This window comes from Hetaerina americana, unplaced genomic scaffold (genome assembly GCF_022747635.1).
Source record: "Hetaerina americana unplaced genomic scaffold, ioHetAmer1.1.p SCAF_92, whole genome shotgun sequence".
Classification (NCBI taxonomy): domain Eukaryota; kingdom Metazoa; phylum Arthropoda; class Insecta; order Odonata; family Calopterygidae; genus Hetaerina; species Hetaerina americana.
This window is the reverse complement of record NW_027287561.1, coordinates 1,279,826-1,299,299: the sequence shown is the minus strand read 5'-3', so window position 1 is coordinate 1,299,299 and position 19,474 is coordinate 1,279,826. Positions and strand designations below refer to the sequence as shown.

General features: G+C 37.1%; 2 protein-coding genes across 2 annotated transcripts in view; one reads left to right on the top strand and one right to left on the bottom strand.

Annotated features, from left to right (window-relative positions):
- LOC139699834 (ataxin-2 homolog) overlaps positions 1 to 719 on the top strand; it is a 107,045-nt gene extending 106,326 nt beyond the window's left edge. Inside the window, exon 6 of the mRNA XM_071598268.1 lies at positions 192 to 719. Coding sequence (XP_071454369.1) covers positions 192 to 292 — 101 coding nt within the window. The 3' untranslated portion in view covers positions 293 to 719. The remainder of the gene's footprint in view (positions 1 to 191) is intronic.
- Positions 720 to 826: 107 nt separating this feature from the next.
- On the bottom strand, positions 827 to 17,821 carry LOC139699833 (probable tubulin polyglutamylase TTLL9). The gene is made up of 10 exons (XM_071598267.1): positions 17,738 to 17,821; positions 17,546 to 17,607; positions 16,911 to 16,989; positions 14,402 to 14,508; positions 6,331 to 6,490; positions 4,011 to 4,129; positions 3,581 to 3,799; positions 2,243 to 2,356; positions 1,975 to 2,150; positions 827 to 915 (listed from the first exon to the last, which is right to left on the bottom strand). Exons 1-10 carry the CDS (start codon positions 17,819 to 17,821, stop codon positions 827 to 829), a joined length of 1,209 nt encoding a protein of 402 aa, XP_071454368.1.
- Between the last annotated feature and the right edge of the window lie 1,653 nt (positions 17,822 to 19,474).

The following is a 19,474-nucleotide window of genomic DNA, read 5'->3' as shown; positions in this document are numbered from 1 at the left end:
CTACATTACACTCTATCCATAGCAACATGTAACTTTTCCACGAATCAACCCATTTGTGGATATTTTTTGTGAGATGTGATTTCCTCTCGCTATTTATGCAATGACAAATGTTAATGATAACAACACAAGAAAAAAACAAAAGATTCAAAATTTTGAAGATTATTTATTTACAGTTTACCTTCTACTTGCAGATGTTCAGCCACGATCAGTTCCATCTGATCCATTTTCTGAAGATCTCCACAGACGTGAGAAGAGAGTGAAGAAACGCTGTGCCTGTGATTGTTCTTGCTGAGAGCAAACTTGGAAAAATATTCTCACTTCACTTAATACACAAGATGTTGTAGCAAATAATGTCTTGCACAAATGAAGCTTTCTAAAATTTTTCTGAGTGTAAAAACCTTGATCCCTCAGCAAGCTTAGCTGTGGTCAGAATCATTAGTAATCTGGGAGATTACAAATGGCTAACTTAGTAGCTTTGAAGCCCAAAAAAGATGCTAATTGTCTATTTTTTAATGGTTTATTTGTTGAAGCAAAAGATAGATGTATCATTTTAGTGAATATGAACATTAAGAAAAGTGTACATTGTCAAAGATAAGTTCTTCAGTATTGTCTAGGGGCAACCAAGTCATCAAGTTTATGATCATTAACTGTGTTTTTAATATTTGGGAAGGTCTTTTTGTACATAGTTGTTAGCTTTTAATAAAATTTCTTTAAACCAAGTGCAAATGTTCATGTTCTCTCTGCAAAACTCTGTTCCCATCATGCCTTCAAATTTTATTAAATGGTCACTCGATATTCACGAAAACTTCTTGACTAGATAATATCACTATGATTTTGCCATTTGACTGTGTTTTATCCACGAATTAATGCAATCCAGTAATTGGTGCAATTGTGATGAACGGTCGTTGAGGCACCCTATGAATAAAATCAAAATGCATGCATCATAAAGAGGTTCATTCTTTAATAATTAATAAATAGACCCTATGTTATGCACACAAGTCAATTGAGTAGTAATCTGGATGATGTGGAAAAGGTATTCTCCAAGCCAAAAGACTACATTCCATTTCCTCATTCACTATGGACAAGTTTTGTGTATCATGTTAATTGATCATCACTTGCTAATATGTAAACCAAACAAACAGACGTTATAAGGTTATCAAGAAAGTGGAAGGCTGAGGTAAAAGTTAAAATTGGAGGGTAACTCTAAGATGCTAGTGGAACAAGCACTAAACACATGCTGATGCCGCTAGCACACAAGCCGGCCGGGGCTTCCACTCTAATTGTCACTCATTATGGAAAACCATGCTTGTTAAGTGAGGTTCCACTGTATTAGCCCTAATCAATGCCTCTACAAAGTTTAGCACATGTTGTGTCAATATTAATGGAATTTGAGATTTTGCATGCACCTTTGGAAGATTGCATAAGTATTGATCAAAAGCTCAAAAGCAAAGTATTTTGAAACGCTACATTTTGCAGAGATGTTATTTTCCCTAGAAACCCCCTAAATAGAGACTTGTTCCCCTTCAAATGTTGACTGTGGCATCTGGCTAAATTTTGTTGAATTCCATTATTGTAAAAAAAGATACTTAATAATATTTCACAAAATTATAACTTGGCAGTGTTCTTGACAGTGATTTTAATAACTGCATGTCATGTTCGTGACACTATTTTGAAACTTATGGGCAAACATTGAAAGTGTGGTTGAAAACATGTAATTTTGGGGAAAATAAATATTTTGATTTTACATCCAAGTTTATGCTTGGAGATGACTGGGTAAATGACCAGTAAGGGAAGCATTTCACTTAACTTTTGTTATTAATTACAATATTTACCACACTCCTGAGTTGATAACAAAATTAGAACCCCCTAATTCTTTAAAAGGTTTGATGGTTGGTAAAATTGAGCACATCCCCAAAAAAAAGCTAGTTCAAACACAAAGAATTTTTACCAAAAATTTACATAAAGTATAGTTACCCAAAAATGCATTCAGCCTTAGAGTCAGATGCTTCTTGTCTCCACTTATTTCTGTGGGAATCATAGGTATCGTATAACTGAATGAACCACATTCCGATCCAGGTGGTAGAGAGTAAACTGGACCATCATGCCATAAAAGGTCAAAACCACCCACACGTTGCTCATGCCCAGTTAGTCTTGAAATTATACATATGCATAAGCCATAAATGCACATCCATTCATATTAACACTTAAAAATGCAGCAAACACTAACCCTTGTACCACTTACTTTCCTTCATAATCCAGAATGTTTAAAACATCTGATATAAGATCATACTTCAAACAAAAGTCATCTCGGTCAGTTGGGGTTAAAGCAGGTGATGCATTTACTTCCAGCAGCCATCTGTCAGTTATGCGTGTCAAAGTCTTGAATAATTACATGCCAATAATTGTTGCTACCCTATAGCAATCTATACTGTAACAATACAAATCCTGATGCATACATATATGGATATCTTTAACTGCAAAATAAAAGCATCTATCTGATAAAAAGTGGACAAAACCACATTTTCAGAGCTCCCTAGATATGTTAAAGCATTACACCAAAATAATAATTATCTTGTTCTCTAAAGACAATGTGGCAATTACTAATTTGTAAGAATCCATCCAAATTAATGAGCATTCTATTTCAAATATATTTGAGAGGAGGGAATTAAGGAAATTTACTAATATTTAGCATTTTTGACTAATTGTATCTCATTGGATGGCCACTAACTCCAAAATTCCAGTTGCACATGAGAAGAGGTTATTGTGATGTGTTTGTATGCTGTGTAATCTCGAAACATTGAAAGTTAAATGACACTAAGGTATATTAATTTATTAACCACCTAAGTACTTCTGAGAGATAGAGTCATCTTTGTTTTGTGGTGAGATTGAGACAATAGTCTCTCCTATCACCTAACCCAAGAGAGGGTGCAGAGAAAAGCCCTCGGAAAAGATATGAGGGAAGGGAAAAATATTTAGTTACTTCCTGACCCATGACGATTTGACCAAGACCACAGATAAAGGAATCACAGAATGAAAGAGTGACAGAGGAGGACCAGGATGAATTATGAGAAATAGGTGATGGAAAAAATCAGGGCAAGGAGCTAAGAAAGAATAAAAATATTGGCAGGGATTAAGAGATAGAATGGATAGCTGCCACAAATCAATCCACAGAGTGTTGATGCAAAAGAATGCAAAATGGAAGTGGAGAAAGATTATGCCAGGTGGACCAGATAATACTGCCAACATATCAACTAACTAGCATAACTACACACTAACTTAAAACAAAAACTGGTTGCCATAAGGAGAAGGAAATAAATGAATGAGTACCCTCCAGGAGTTTCACTTTAATGAGGTTAAAGTAGTATTATATATGTTGTAAATTATAAAATGTAATTGTGTAAGCAAAACTAAATGCATAACGATAAATGTATGTTGGTCCTTTCTGTTTATAAAGAAATGCTGATTCTTTGGGTGGAATTCAAATCTATGACCTCTAAGGCAGCACATAAGGATTTTACCTCAATCCAATGGAGGCAATGCACAAAATATGAACTATTTTTGAAAACATATTTATACCTACGGGCAAAGGTTTTCATCGATTAGCACATCATAGCCATAGAGCTCAAAACAATGGGGATCTTGAATGATAACTGTTTGCACTGCTCGCAGGCTTACAGCAACAAGGCGTGCAATTCTTTGCATTAATATTTCCACTATTAATTCACCATGCCTTGCTGTCAGGAATTGTCTCAGCTTATGTAAACTCCACTTCATACCATTTGAATTGGAAGGCACTTCTCTGAGAGAGAATTTTGAATCTTGCTGGCTGATTTTCTTCCTGGAGTTCTAAAATGCAAGTGGAATTAGGCAATCAATAAAATAATTTTAAACAGGAATTCAAAAGCATGGAAGTTCTCTGTTTCCTTACTTTGGCATCATCCTTTTTCACTTCCAATAGATTTGTAGAAGATGGTTGAATGAGAGACTTATTAGAGCTGCTCACTTTTGGCTTTTGGATGGAAACATTTGTTAAATGAGCTTTGGTATCTTTCAGATCGGACAGGTCATAATCAACACCAGAGAGGCGTGCAAACCCTTCACGAGCAAGCCATATCTTTAATGGGGTAAACTATAATGAGGTTAGAACCTTCATTAATAAATGCCTAAGATTTCAGCACACATATAAAAGATATGCTTTTGCAGATGAAAGTAATGTTGCCACTTTTCATTCCTCTTTGCCACCAGAAAGCGCAATTGGTGTAATGAAGAATGAAGTTTGTGGAGTGTTTTAGTCAATAAATTTTCCCTACAGTTATCATACAAACTGCTAAAAGGAAGGAAAATCCTGATATTAACAAGCAGGATATCCAATAAAGGATTTTCAAAACTATCATCTCTTGATGTCATTAATTGCAGAAGGAAACTTAAACAGGAGGGGTATGGTAAGCCTGTTGGAGAGACCAATCAGCTACCTACTGACTGGAGGTTCTGTGCAGCGCTGAGGAGGTCACCCTAACCCGTCTGAATTTTATAAAAGGCAAATTATAGGTTTACTTTCAATAGCCAGGAATTTTTAGGTATTTCTGCTGAAGTTCAAGCTCAACCAAGAAGTGAAATTTTGGCTTGTGATAATGAGGGGGGGTCCAAGTGGACAAATCCTAAATGAATCTAAATGACCCATAGGGTTTGGCAATAGTAATACATTTAAAGCCATTCCTCATGTGGCATGGCATCATCCGCACCATTTGGGGTTCCTCTCCCCATGTGGGCATAATCTTCAAAATCCAAAAGAGGATTATACGTATTATGAGCAATGCTCCTTGCGATGCACCATATAAACCTCTCTTCAAAAGACTTGGTTTATTACCAGTACCTTGCATATATATATTTAATGTCATCTTGCATGCAAAGGGTAATATTTCCCAGTACAAGTCCAACCACAATTACCATAGTCACTACACAAGGACCTGCACCAACCATTTGTCAGGACACACAATACTGCCCATGGGCCCAAAGCAATGGGCTTAAGGTTATTCAATAAACTTCCCCATGAAATCAAATATGAAACAAAAGTACCTGTTTTCAAGAAAAAGCTGTTTAACCTTTTAAAAAATAATATGTTCTATTCTGTAAATGAGTGCCCCTTGAATTGTCGCTATGCATCAATTCTGGCTTAAACAATTAATCTGTAATTATACTAGTGTATTGGTATGTATATATATATATATATATATATATATATATATATATATATATATATATATATATGTATATATATATATATATATATATATATGTGTATATATATATATATATATATATATATATATATATATATATATATATATATATATATATATATATATATATATATATATATATTGTATCTCTTCTAAAATTGTGAAATTTATATCTGACGTGTCCTATATTTGTGTATGTATGAATATGCAACAAATCTCCGGACAAATATATGTATTATTATTATTATTATTCATCACACAATACACACACACTTCTGTATACATCTAAGTATACATACATGTATTTGATGATGAAGATGACGGCCCTCCCATCTAAACATAAAATATATTTGTGAGTGCCCTTTCTTTGTGATTAGACAAGTTTTTAATCAAAGAAGCAAATGTATAGAGTTTTTGTAAAGTATTTATGAGTCTGTTCTAATTCCTTGATGAAGGAATGTTGCTAATTTGATATACTGTTTATGACTGCCTGCTACTGCCCAAATAATGAGTACCTGTGAGGGGTATCTATGGTGACCTACCTGGCTGAATAAAAATTTAAAAAAATTTTCTAATTATACTAGTTTCATTTATTAATACAGGTATCTAAAGCTAAGGAAATCATACATAAATAATGGAGTATTATGATTCTAGGAACATGATAAAAAATTTTGCTGTAAAATATCTAAATATGGGGTATTTAAGTTCACCTACATGGAGGGTTAAAATACTCTGCCACTCCTCACAGTCAATTGATTTAGTAGGCTTAAAAAACCTAGACTATATGGTAAAGAAAATTGTGGGTAATTGATATGAAACGAAAAACATAATGCAATAGTTGAAACCTATAGTATATGGTTTTACATAAACTTCTGGCATCATTTAAACTCTAGAGAAATTTTTTCTCAATTAGGAAATAGTAAATAGGCAATTGATGCAAGCTTAAATTCACCCATACACATGGAAAAAACAAATTATATGAATAAAATGAGACAAATTTAGTATTTACAGTATAAGTAATGGCTCTCATATTAAGCAAATCAGAACATGTCTATGCAGGAATTATAGAGTTAATAAATATGACGATTACCGATGTAACAAGTGCATATATTCTCAGGTCAAATTTGCGACCAGCCAAGAGGTAAGGAGTTTCAATGTATCGCTGAACAACATATGACGTTCCAGTGCTGGAGGCCAAGTCTCCCAGGCTGTCATCTCTCATATTTTTTATGCTATTCAAATCTTTAAGCCTAATAAAAAGTTTTATCAATTAGCATACTTAGTTTTGAAAATCTAGGAGAATAATGAATGAAATGAAGCCAAAAAAATCTAGATCCACCGGTTAAAATATCAATGATAACTGATTGTGTCACTTAAACTTCAGGAAGATGCAAATCATGTTGCACCATAGAACAAAAATTCTCTCTCTACATATGTTGTCAGTTTTAAGTAAAATACCCATGGGATGAGACAAGGGTTTGAAATATGAAGTGCCAAATATTATGGCTCAAACTGAATAAAAATCCTGTGCTTGTGCTATCTCGGGCTAATGCAACAATTTATTTATTTGATTACATATAATAGAGTTAGCCTTTTCAAAGTCTAATGGTTGGTGGGATTCATATATTCAGAAAACAGGGGCCAGCTGCTGTTCAACCTTAGGTTTTCCACTAAATTACTTAGTCCAGAAAATCACTTGCTGGAAGTTTACTTTCGGTGTCCAAGGGGAATGTTTTGGACTAAGATGTAGGTATGGGAGGAGCAGAGAAAAAATTTGTGCCTGCCGCTCTCTTTGTTTGTGGAATAGAAATGCTACCGTGCCAGCACTCTTTCACGAGTTAGACCTGTGCTGCTTAACCCTTGGCCTGCCATACCAAGGGAAACTGCCGGTTGTGGAAACATTCCAAACTCACCAACCCTCTACTTCCTGGATTTTGCAGAAGATACAGGTGGGTGGCAGAAGAATTTGGATGTATGGCAGATGGTCATCATATCCCTTGTACCTATGTCAAGCATTTTCAAATAGTTGGCATTCCACAAAATGCAGCCAAATGTGTAGAGAGGCTTGAGACCCTCTATCATGTCCGAACCTTGTTCTTGCCAGACAGTTCAGACTCCAGATGCATCAGAGAGTCTATATTGGGCGGTGCGTCTTTCCATCGCTGTTTCTAACCGCTGCATTTGATACATGGGAAGGCTGAGATTCTGTAGTTTCTTCGTCATCAAGGTGCCAAATGATGCTCCCATCAATGAGCAGCACATCCTCCATGCCTCCCATAAATTTTCCTCTTTTTAGATGGACTGTGTAGCATTTGCCCAAAATGAACGCCATCCCTATATCCTTACTGTTTTTGCATATGGTTTGCACATGGTTGACCATCATTTGATATCCATAAAAAAAAACCATAAACACAGTAATCAACCCGAAGGTCAGTTTAGTAGGTGATGGTAGAGATAACCCAGTACTAAGCCCTATACGGCGTGTGAAAATTCACACATCAGGGTAGGGGGGACAGTTCCTTTCCCTGTGCCGGTTATGGTTTCCCAGGAAGATCTGGTACCCTAAAAATCACTTTAGCTTGGGTGGAGCTGCAGGTGCCCAGAGTGCCTTGCCCAGGAATCGAACCCGGGACCCTCTGGTCAGTAGTCCAACACTCCACCCACTGGACTACCGCATATCATCATGAATTTTCACACAGTATTGTGGCATATTATGGGTTAGGAATTCTTGGGATTGAAAGGTAGCCTTTATGGGAGAAGGAAAAACATGCATCCATCAGCCAGCCTAGATGGTATGGGTTCCCTAATAATGATAAATGGCATGCAGGCATTTGTAGTTAGAAGCAACTTCCTCCATATGTTATTCATGGTGCCTATTCCTAGAGTCAAGTGATTCTTCTTTTCAGAGCTCGCTCATCCTTAACAACACTTTCTATGACCGAAAGAAGTCTATCCAATAGCATACATGTAGGTAGTGGTTATAATCCTATTAAAAGAGACCCTGAGCTGGAGCATTTCCATTAAATGGTTTTGAAGTCTCAAAGATTGTCTCTTGAATATCACCTCAACTTCTGGGAAGGGATGGGATAGCTGGAGGAGGAACAAGGTCAACTCTTTCCTCCTCATGAACCTTGCCCCTATTGATGGTGGCTTCTCCTTGGCTGCCATCAGTGTCCATACTCAGCTCATGCCATACTGCTTGATTGCCAAAAACATATGCTTATTCAGTGTGTGCTGTTGGAACATGTTTGCCATGTGCTATAAATCTGGGCATCAACAGATGCTCAGATGTTGCATACTCCACCACACAATGAATTTTTATGTCTGTTGCCCGGCCTGTGTTCATTTGATCTAAAGCATACTAAGCCAATTCACTCTCTCATCATCCTAAATTAAGTTTCAATGATATTTTTGGGAGGAGACCTGCATTTAGACTGCATTGTCGATGGACCATGCAGTTGCAGTAAAAAGTATCAGTGCTTCATCTACAGCACCAATCTTTAGGGAGGGACATTTTTCTCCCAGAGATATATCCTTCAGTATATATTTCTCCATCTTGTTGTTGGTTCAAGTGTCTATAACCCATGCTCTGACATCAAAGTCAGGGTGCTCTACTCCATTCCCACCTGTATGGCTTGCTTCATAAGGTGGGGCAAATATCGGAGGACATGACTGACATTTTCTGAGGGACATTGACCAGCAGCTGGTCGAGTCTTTTCCTTCTGCATGTGCTTGGCATGGTCTTTTAGTTTTTGTTGCAAGAGGTGGAGATGCATCTCATGTCACAAAGACTGCATCCTCACTGCTGACTCATCTTCCTCTTTTGATCCCTGGTTGACGGAGCCACTCCCAGCTCCGCTTGCCCCCTCCCCTCTTATCAGGCAACTTGGGCCAAGTGTGTGTGGCTCTGCTTGCTTTACCTTGAACCAGATTGCATGGCATGCTAGGAACTTAAGTCAGTGCATAGACACCCACCATTGGCCAACCAAAATCATTACCAGATGTGCCACAAGGAGAGTGATGGTCCACATTTCCCTTAATATTTGTAAACAATTGAGTCTAAGTTATTTGAAATATTATACCACATGGCCATTTTCCGTAGAAGTAGTCCATTATTCAAGTGCATAGGCCAAAATCTAGGTTATTTGTGGCAATATGAAATACTAAAAAGTTCCATTTAAAATAAATAACTGTTTTCTATCCAATCACTCTGGCTTTCATTCCCAACCTTCCTGCTCTTTTGGTGAGCTGCAATGTGGAATACCCCTGACTAATCCCTTGCCCATGAGCCACTTCACTCCCTTTTTTACCATTTCTTACATCAGCAAACTTTGAAAGTCGTGGGTAATTAGGACTGAGCAAATGCTCAGCCACAATAAATGCAATTAAATGCACCAAAGTAGGCAGCAAAGATAATTTAGATGAACAAATACCATTTATATACAAACAAATATACACATATGGACAGAAAATCCACAAGGAACTTGAATTAAATTCAATTTTTATAACTATATGCATGAAAATATGCCACACCCTTTAGTTTGAAGTTATTTGCATTTAAAAAAGTGCACATTTAAGCTCATGAAAAATTTCATGGACATTCAAGCATATGGGCGAATAAGTCTTAGAGTTTATGATGACCAGAATGAGGAAGGATTATGGATGGAAGTATTTTAGTCCACTAAAAGAATATTTTTTGGGGATAATATATATATCAGAAGCAGAAAAAATATGGTACAAGGGATAAATGAAGACCACTTCAGAAGGTGTTGAAAAGATACTCAAATAAGCCCAGTAGATGAGAGGGAAAATTGAATATTTATGGGTAAAACGAAATGTTTGGAAAGCAATGATGAGTTAGAGATTAATTGTCTGCTCCATCTGTGTCATACTACTGAAAATAATGATACGTATATTGTTGCCCACTGACCATATGTATCATGTAGATACAGGGGTCATCACATACTAAGAAAAGGACAAAATAAAGGTGCATTCTGACACTATAGACATGCTTAAAAAAGAGCTTACACATTTAAGTGTGTAATTAAAAATAATGTATTATAACTGCTTGTCATTTAAAAATACATTCAGTGTATTGGAGCACTTTATTAGAAGGAGTCTCCTGAGTTGAATTTGAAATTGCATAATTTATTACTAATTTTCAAGAGCGTGGTAATTTGTTATGAATTCTTACACCCATTGTCATTGATTTTGATTGAGATTGCTGATTTATGGTAACTTGTGTGGATGTTGTGATGATTTCTAGTTGAATAAGAGTGAATACTACTATTTGCATGAAAGGAATGGATGTTATTTGTGATGAAGACTCACATGGTAAATACATAAATAGAGGAAATGTTAAGAACATTTGATTTTTTTTAATAAGGGCCTGCATGGTGTCCTATAAGCAGCACCAAGTGTACATTTAATAGCTTTTGCTTGAATTAATAAATCTTTGTGCAATATGCACAAAGATGATCCCTGGAACACTATTCCATATGATGCACTAGAGGCAAAATTAGAATAATACAAGAGTTTAACTACCTCTAGAGACACTGTGTTATGCAGGAACTGAATATTATACATCACAGTGTGCAGTTTAGAACACAGATTATTAACATGAATATTCCACCCCCCAGTTTGTTGAGCATGGACCTATCTATAGCCTACCAATACCTAAGAACTTATAGTTGGTTGCACAAATAGTTCTTTCATTGTCAAGATTTAAATTAATATCCCCTTGCAATATTGCTCGATTAAATGCAAGGTCTTTTTGAACTTAATTTAAGTCTGTTGTCACAACACCAGTTTCAGACACTGTCTATGACCTTTTGTGTTTTAACCTGAAGCCTTTGACTACTTTTGCCAGAAATTATAAAGTTTGAATCATCAGAAAATATTATAGAATTAATGCTGATCATTTTTAGGTATTACTCCCTTGCTAATAGGATAGGAATCTGACATACATTGTACCGATTTTGATGTTATTTGCACTATTTATCATCTCTCAAATAAAAAGATTTTAGCCATTGCAAGACTTTGCCTCTGACATCCACTCTATCAGCCTTACTCAATAGGAGGGGATGGTCAATGAGATCAAAGGTACTAGTGAAATCTAGAAACAAAGATAGGACTAAATTCTGGTTATCTAAGGAATGGGTTATGGAATTTAAAGCACACATGAGTGCTGACTCCATAGATTTGCCTTTTTGATAACCCCACTGTGGGTCAGAGATAACTTTGCATTTATCAAGAAACCCTACTAATCAACAATGAAAAATAAGCGCAAATAGTTTAGCAAATTGAAATAAGAAAGATATTGATCTATAGTTGTTTATTTTCATTTTTTCGCCTTTATTATTGAATACTGGTTCGATTTTGCTAACTTTCAATTGGTCAGGAAATATTCCACATTTCAAGGATTCATTCACTAAATAAGTTAGGGGTTCAATTCCATGCATTCCCACAAAAATCTTCCGGGTATTCCAACTATCCCTGGAAATTTTTTTTTGAAATCATCTGAATGCAAGCTAAAGCTACTCCTATAATTCTAAAGCTACTCCCAAAAAAAAGCTAATCCTATAATTAATGCTAACAATTCTTGATTTTTATACATCATAAATGCCAAGGAAGTAAAGAGAGTGTTATTTTCCTTAGTAAACAATGTCAGTGAGGATGATCTGGGAATTATCCTGAACATATAAAAGGAAGAACATCCCACAGACCACATCTTCGTGTGATTGGTGATCACGAAGGGGAGAGGCAGACATGATGTCACAGGAGTAAAGAGGTCAATAACTGAGGGGAACACAGAATACAATTAGAATATATTAGCCTGTTTCATAGATTTCAAGAAGGCATTTGATGGAGTGAATTAGGGAGAATAAAGGAATGAATTGCAGAACATAGAAATAGATTGGATGGATAGGAAACTTTTCCACAACCTGAACACGTCTCAGAATTCTCAGATGCGAGTGGGGAACAAGGAGTCCGGATGGACAGTAGTAGGAAGAGAAGCAAGGCAGTGTTGTCCATTATCAACGGTGATGTTCAAAGGATATGTGCAGAAAATAATTAAACAGGCATGAGAAGAACTGGTGATAGGAATGAAAGTTGGGGGGGCATTCATATTATCAGTCAAGTTTGCTGATGACCAAGCTTTAGTTTAAACAGTCATTGCTGAGTGCATTAGAAAGTCAGTATGGTAGGTATGAAGAGAGCCAATGGAAATAAATCACATGCCATCAGGATTTCGATCTAGAGTAAAAATAAGTTACATGTCAAAAAAGGTGGGCAAAACTAGAGCAGGTGGAGCAGTTTATGTCTTGAGGGTGTCTTCTTGGCCAAGAGGGTCACGCTGATAGGGACATACAGGCAGAATGTAGAAGAAATCTGGAAGAAATCTAAGGAGATAATGGAGGAGGGATTAAATAACTTTGCCCTGAAAAATATTCTTAAAGAAATCCTGACCCAGAGTTTACCTGCAAAACAATTCAAGCCCTTTCTAACGGGGTAAATACTTTTAAGAAAAGATATAAACAATTAATATAATAATTTGATTAATTTGTTTTGTAAAATTGTAACAGCTGAGTTTTGATTTTTTTCTTGTTGATTGGGAAGCTGATGCAAATGAGATGGGGATTATTTTTGTGCTATAGATTGGTGTTCGGAAGTTTCCTTTAAGTGTATGGTTTTTTTATCTGACTGATGATATTTATTATCTTTTGTGATATTGATTGGATTTGAGATGTCATGTAATTTTCCAAGGCAAGTTTAATTGTAACATTTGGGACTTTTCTGCCACCTCACGTTGCCCATCTGCACATGTAAGTTTTAATAATGATAATAGTGTGAAGAAGAATTGCATTAACAAAGAATCTTCCACAATAAGAGGGCATTGATGACAGGGAGTTTAATAAGGAGATTAAGAAATTACTCTAGAAAACTATGATATGGAGCATGGTTTTGAACGGTGGGGAAACATGATCATTGAAGTAAGACGATAGACATAGATTTGCTTGATGAAGTTTTCTCGGGTCTTCTACCAGGTCAGGGGTTCCATGTTGGCCGATGTTTCGATGCCCAACTCATGCATCGTCCTCAGGATAGATGATCATCATCTACTCTGAGGACGATGGACGAGTTGGGCGTGAAAACGCTGGCCAACATGGAACCCCTGACCTGATGGAAGACCCGAGAAAACTTCATGAAGCAAATACGCCAGGAAAGCACCATATCTTACTCCATAGATTTGGAGGTTTTGAGAGATGTGGGAATGGAGTAGGATGGAAAAAGGAACATATGAAGAAGAGCTAGACATGGTGAAGAGAGGATTGTTCGGATGAATCTGAATGAGGCAGGAAATGTGGGTGCAGAGCGTTTTGATTGGTGATCAGATGCTAAAGACTGCAAGAGAGGAGAGTATGTTGGGAAAGTAAGGTAGGGATAAGAAAGGTTAAGATTGTTGGATGGAATAAAGGGAGATAGAATGTATGCAGAATTGAAGAATTTTTTATTGTAGTGTTGATTGCCACATTATGTCTTGCTAAGACAAGGACAAGGCTAAGAAATGTAGGGGTGTCCAATCTAAGTCCATCCAAAACCTTCATTATTCTGTAAAGTACCCAATAAAATCATATGGTTTCTGCATAATATGGGTTTTGCTTGATAAAAAAGGAAGTTATGTTGCCACACTCCATACAACTGTAATGCTCTGTTTGATCTTTTAACTTAATCAATTCATTTATAAGCAGCAGAGTTCTTGGAACATGCATTACAAAATATACAAATAAAAATATTGAATTAATTAAAGAATAAAAAGGGGAAAGGGACCTGGTATATGCAAGTTCAAGATGCTAAACACATTTTTAGTCATGTCATCCACCTTGGATATTATAATTTGTATTGCAGTATAGATAAACTAACCATGAGGATCAGACCTAATGGAAGAGGTGAATCAACTGGAGGGGAAATGAAGGGGACTTTTGAACATTATAGTGGTGTACAGCTTGTTTGAGAAGGGGCTGATGAAGTGAAAAATAAATTATGATATTGATGACAAACATTGTGCAATTGCAATGTAACTTTTGATAGGATATGTATTCATCAAAGTGATTTTTCAGAGCACAAGAAAATGATATTAATAAGATCCCAATTCTTACTTTTGAAATAAAAATATACCACGACCTTGACTACCAACAGCTGGTTTCACAATCCAAGTAATCCCAGGATTTTTTCTGAATTCTTCGACAAACATCATATATTCACTCTGAAAATAAAATGGACACCAATAACTCCCAGTTCAAGTTCCATGAATTAAATAATGCAATACCAGTTTAATAATACTTCTATATTCATGCTAAATCATTATAATCTATAGCATCTTATGTTTGAGTTCAAAATTTTGCAATTGCCCATGCAGGAAATGTAACCCTAAGTCAGGGATAGGAAAATTTTAGGAGAATGCATATGAAGGAATGAATTTTGTTTGAGTTGGATGACTGCTGGTATGGTCTAAGTAATCTCATTTATATGTAGTTTTATGTGGAGAGAGGGAGTAAATCAGTGGTGTGGTCTCTCCATCTACAGTCACTGAATCTGCTGTAATCCTAGCTCCTTCAAATAACTGCAGAAGATGCCGAAACAGTAAGTTTAATAATGTCATCTCATGTGCATTTCATCAGAATGATCATAGGTACATTAAATATTTATCTTAATGCAACCAGTGAATCCGCTTCTACGGATGTGGCTGTAGCAACTGGGGAATTGCGCCGTCTCAAGGGAGAAGGGGCAATCACGCGACCACAGGTCATGGTCATAGCACTGTGGAATGTTCTAGAATATTTTGGGGCGCGACCAGATGCCGTGATCTAATAAAACCTCTGCATCTCCTGGTTCAATGTCTTTTCGTTAGAAGTCTGCGTACACGTCGGAGGGAAGCCGACCACCGTGGAAGCGGGAAACTCCTCGATAGACCCGGGGTCTGCCAATTGACGAGTCACTCTTGCCAGAGTTGCTTTAGTACAAATACAATCTCTAGCGGAGGACCCCGTTCTTTTCATTTCGCCGTGCTGTCTCGCCAATTGAACCACCTTCGTCGTCCGGAGATTCCTCAGCGTTAGTCAAGATCCTTTTCTGAGACGTCCCTTGTTGCGCTGTCCTCGAGGGGACATGACAATATATATATCTTTTTACACACACGCGCACACGCGCACACGCGCACACGCGCACACACACGCGCACGCGCACACACACGCACGCACGCACGCACGCACGCGCGCACACGCACACACACGCACACACACGCACGCACACACACGCACACACACGCACACACACGCACACACACGCACACACACGCACACACACACGCACACACGCACACACACGCACACACACACACACACACACACACTGCTTGTTTGTAACTTTCCTATTGCAATCCTGATTAATTTCTTCATGGATACATAACTGAGGATGAAACATGAATAGATTATTGCCCTCCAGTGCCAAAGAAACAGTCAAAACTGTAGGTTACTGAAGGTGAATTAGCTCCAAAAAAGGTGAAGACAGTGGAACCGGCTGATGAGGTGACTGTCATAGATTTTTAGGATTCACATTGGAACAACGTCATTGATTACTTGCAAAAGGGCAAACGATAAATGAAGAGCATTGTGTATTGTTATTCCACCATTTGAGTGAAGAAATCAAGAGAATAATAATCATTTGGCAAAGATAAAAATTCTTATGGATTTAAAGTTTGAATCATTGGAACAACCACTTTTTACACTAGATTTAGCCCCCAGTGAATCTTTCTTCTTTCCACTCTTAAAAAATGTCTTGGCAGAAAGTGATTCACATTAAATGAGGTCATCGCCTACACAGAATCTTACTGTGAGGATATACTGAAATCCTACTAATCCTATGGTTTAGAAAATTTAAAGAAATGCTGGGCAAAGTGTATCCACCTAAAAGGAGATTACATTGAAAGATAAAATACATTAATCTAAAATAATTTATTTTTATATTTTTGCCTAAGGACTCATTAAGCAACCTACTTAGAACAACAACACACCATCAGTACACAACATCTGCACAAAACACTGCACGTACTGTAAACCTTTTTCCACTGTCATCCACTCAGTCCCAAAACTTCCTCCATCCGTAATTTCTAGTTAGGTGACTTTTACAATTTTAATAATTCTCTCACTCCTAGCCACCAACTCTTTGATAAAACATAAAGCTCTTGAACAAGCCTACAAATGGGAGTGATGTTCAACATAGTACTGTACACTAAAAATTTGGAATTTCAAAGCTAAAAGGTGCCATGGAGTAAGAGCAGTTGATTTAAATCGCAAGGGGAACACGAAAAATGAGTAGGAAAAATGAAAAGAATGTGCCCATTAGTGTAAAAATCCATGAGCCATTAATAATACAAGCATGCAGAAGAATTTTTTTGAATCTTGCACAGTCTAAAAATGTGCAAAAGTTAACATGTTTACCATGTTCAAAACCCATTACATATTTTTTTCACTTTAAAATCTACTGTATAGGAAACTTTACTTTTTTGATTTATTCTCTGTCTGCAATTTCAAATCAGTGCTGTCTCAGCCAACTTACTAACATAAGGAATATAAATATTAGGCATTAGGGAACTAAAACCAAACATACCGGCAACTCAAAACTCAGAGGCATGGAACCACAAAGTTCTGCATCTTGGAGATGACTACTCCCTCGAAGCAGTTGCTTCCTGAATCAAGGCAATAAAATTAAAATCACAGATGCATGTTGGCTTTTTAAAAATCAACAATATGCTACCCAAAAATAAAACCAAAGCTGTTTTCTGCAACAGAAATAATTTAACATATAGATTTAGGCTTAACTTTGTGGAACCTTTCCACAATGAAGAGTAATGATAAATCAAAATTGAGATAAACCCTTTATAATTAAACCAGGTAACAGAAATGGAGTTTAAAAAATACAATGTGTTGACTAAAATGCCATTTATACCAGACAAGCTGGGAAACAATCTGAGAATGTCTAAATCCTAAAATAAGTTTTAAAAACAAAAAAATACCTCCCCATTTAAAAATTAATCACTTTAATGCAACCACCATAGTAACTTAATCCCAGAGGTAATCATTTGGTAAAAAAGGGAGCCAGAATGGATGCAATGAGACAAATGGAAATTATAGTGTTTAAAAAAACCGCAATTTCGTGAGTGAATGAATAGTTTGTATAAATGCAACTCCCCACTAGGCAGCACCCTTCTTTGCACACCTGCTCTTCCCACATGATGCTCAAACCTCCTCATCTCAACAGCTCCCAGTGGTGCATGCCAAATTCCCACCCCTTTCATCTCCCTCAGCTGCAAACAAACACCAACCACTATTCTGCTACACAGCCATCCCCAGCACCAACCCTCCGGTTCCTCTCTCCCTCCCCTATCTGTCCCTCAGACATTGATGCAACCCTTTCTTGGCGTCTACAAATCCCACTCTCAACTCAGGACCCCCTCCAGTCATCACCTCTGTCAGCATGGGCGAATGCATTACCCTATGTCCATCCACATGAACAATCATGCTACTCTTAATACAGTCTGCCTCACTCTCTTCTCCTCCTATCACTTCACATGTTAATTCCTACAACCTTTCCTTTGACCAGTGTTTCTCCCTAACCATCATAGAATTCCTACCCAATTAAGCCACCAATAGAGAGGTGAGAACTCTCAAATTATTGTACATATTATTATGAAGTAATCTACTGGTCAAGGAAGATTTTGGATGGACACAATTACAAAATAAATATTTGTTGACTCCTAACAAAACACATTCTAGCAACCAACTCTAAATCAAGTCCCTCTTCATCTCTGAGTACTTCCTTCCTCCCTTCATCCCATTCAAAATCCCTATCCTGTTCCTGCCCTTTCCTCATTTGGCTAACATTCTTCCCTCAATCACACTCCTCAACATCCTATTGCCAATCAGTATTCTTTGCAATCCATTTTTCCTGCCTCCTTAGGATGATTCCCAACAAACCCCTCTCCTCATCCACCACACCTTTCACTTCCTCATTTTTTTTCCTTTTGGTCCATTTCACCATCTCCATCCTTCTCAACACCCACATTTCAAAAGCCTCCTATCTACTTTTATCATCCTGCTTGGGTGACCACGTTTCCGCACCATATGTAACTACGCTCCATATAAAAGTTTTTACCAATCTTTTCTTAATATCCTTACACAAAATCCCTGTCATCAACTCCCTCCTCCATGTGAAAGCTTCTTTTTTTAGCACAATTCTTTTCGTTACGTCCCTACTACTTTGACCATATTCGTCCAAAACACTTCCAAGGTAAGCACACTGTTCCACCTTATCTATTTTTTGCTATCCTATTTTAATATTTAGCTTGGTCTTCTTCTTCCTAGAAAAATGCATAGCCTTTGTTTTATTAATATTGATTCTTATCCCATACCTGTCGCACTGAATTTCCAACTCACTCAGAAATACTTGCAACCCCTGGGCTGACTGACAAACTAAAGCTTGGTCATCAGCAAACCTAACTGATTTTATAAATTCCTCGTCCACTTTCATTCCTACTTCCAGTTCTTCCCGTGCCTCTTTAATCATTTCTTCCACATATGCGTTGAACAGCACTGGTAACAATGGACAACCCTGACTTACACCTCTTCCTAACTCTGCCCATCCAGACTCTCTGTTCCCAACTCGCACCTGAGCAGTTTAAGACATGTATAGGTTGCGGATAAGCCTCCTATTAGTTTTTCGTATCAAACTCTATCAAATGCCTTTTCAAAATCTATGAAACAGGAACATACATCCTGATTGTATTCTATATTCCTATGCATTTGTGATCTCATTACTGCCTGCGTGCAATATCAAACTTATTGTCCTGTTGTCCTCACATGATATAGCCTTTTCCTTTTTCGGAATGGGAACCAACACTGATCGCACCAAATCTTCTAGCCAGATTACTTCCTCATAGTTACTACGAATCAGTCCCTATAGAAACTTTTTTCGACATTTTCCCAAACCTTTTAGTAGTACCGCAGGAATGTTGTCTACCCCCATGGCCATATTTGATTTCGTTCCCCTTAAAGCCCTTTCTATCTCATCGTCAAATATGCCTGGACCTAAGCTATCTTCATTTACGTCATGTTCTCGTTCTATGTCTAATCTGGTTTGCTTTAAGTTCTTTACCATAATGCTCATCTATACTA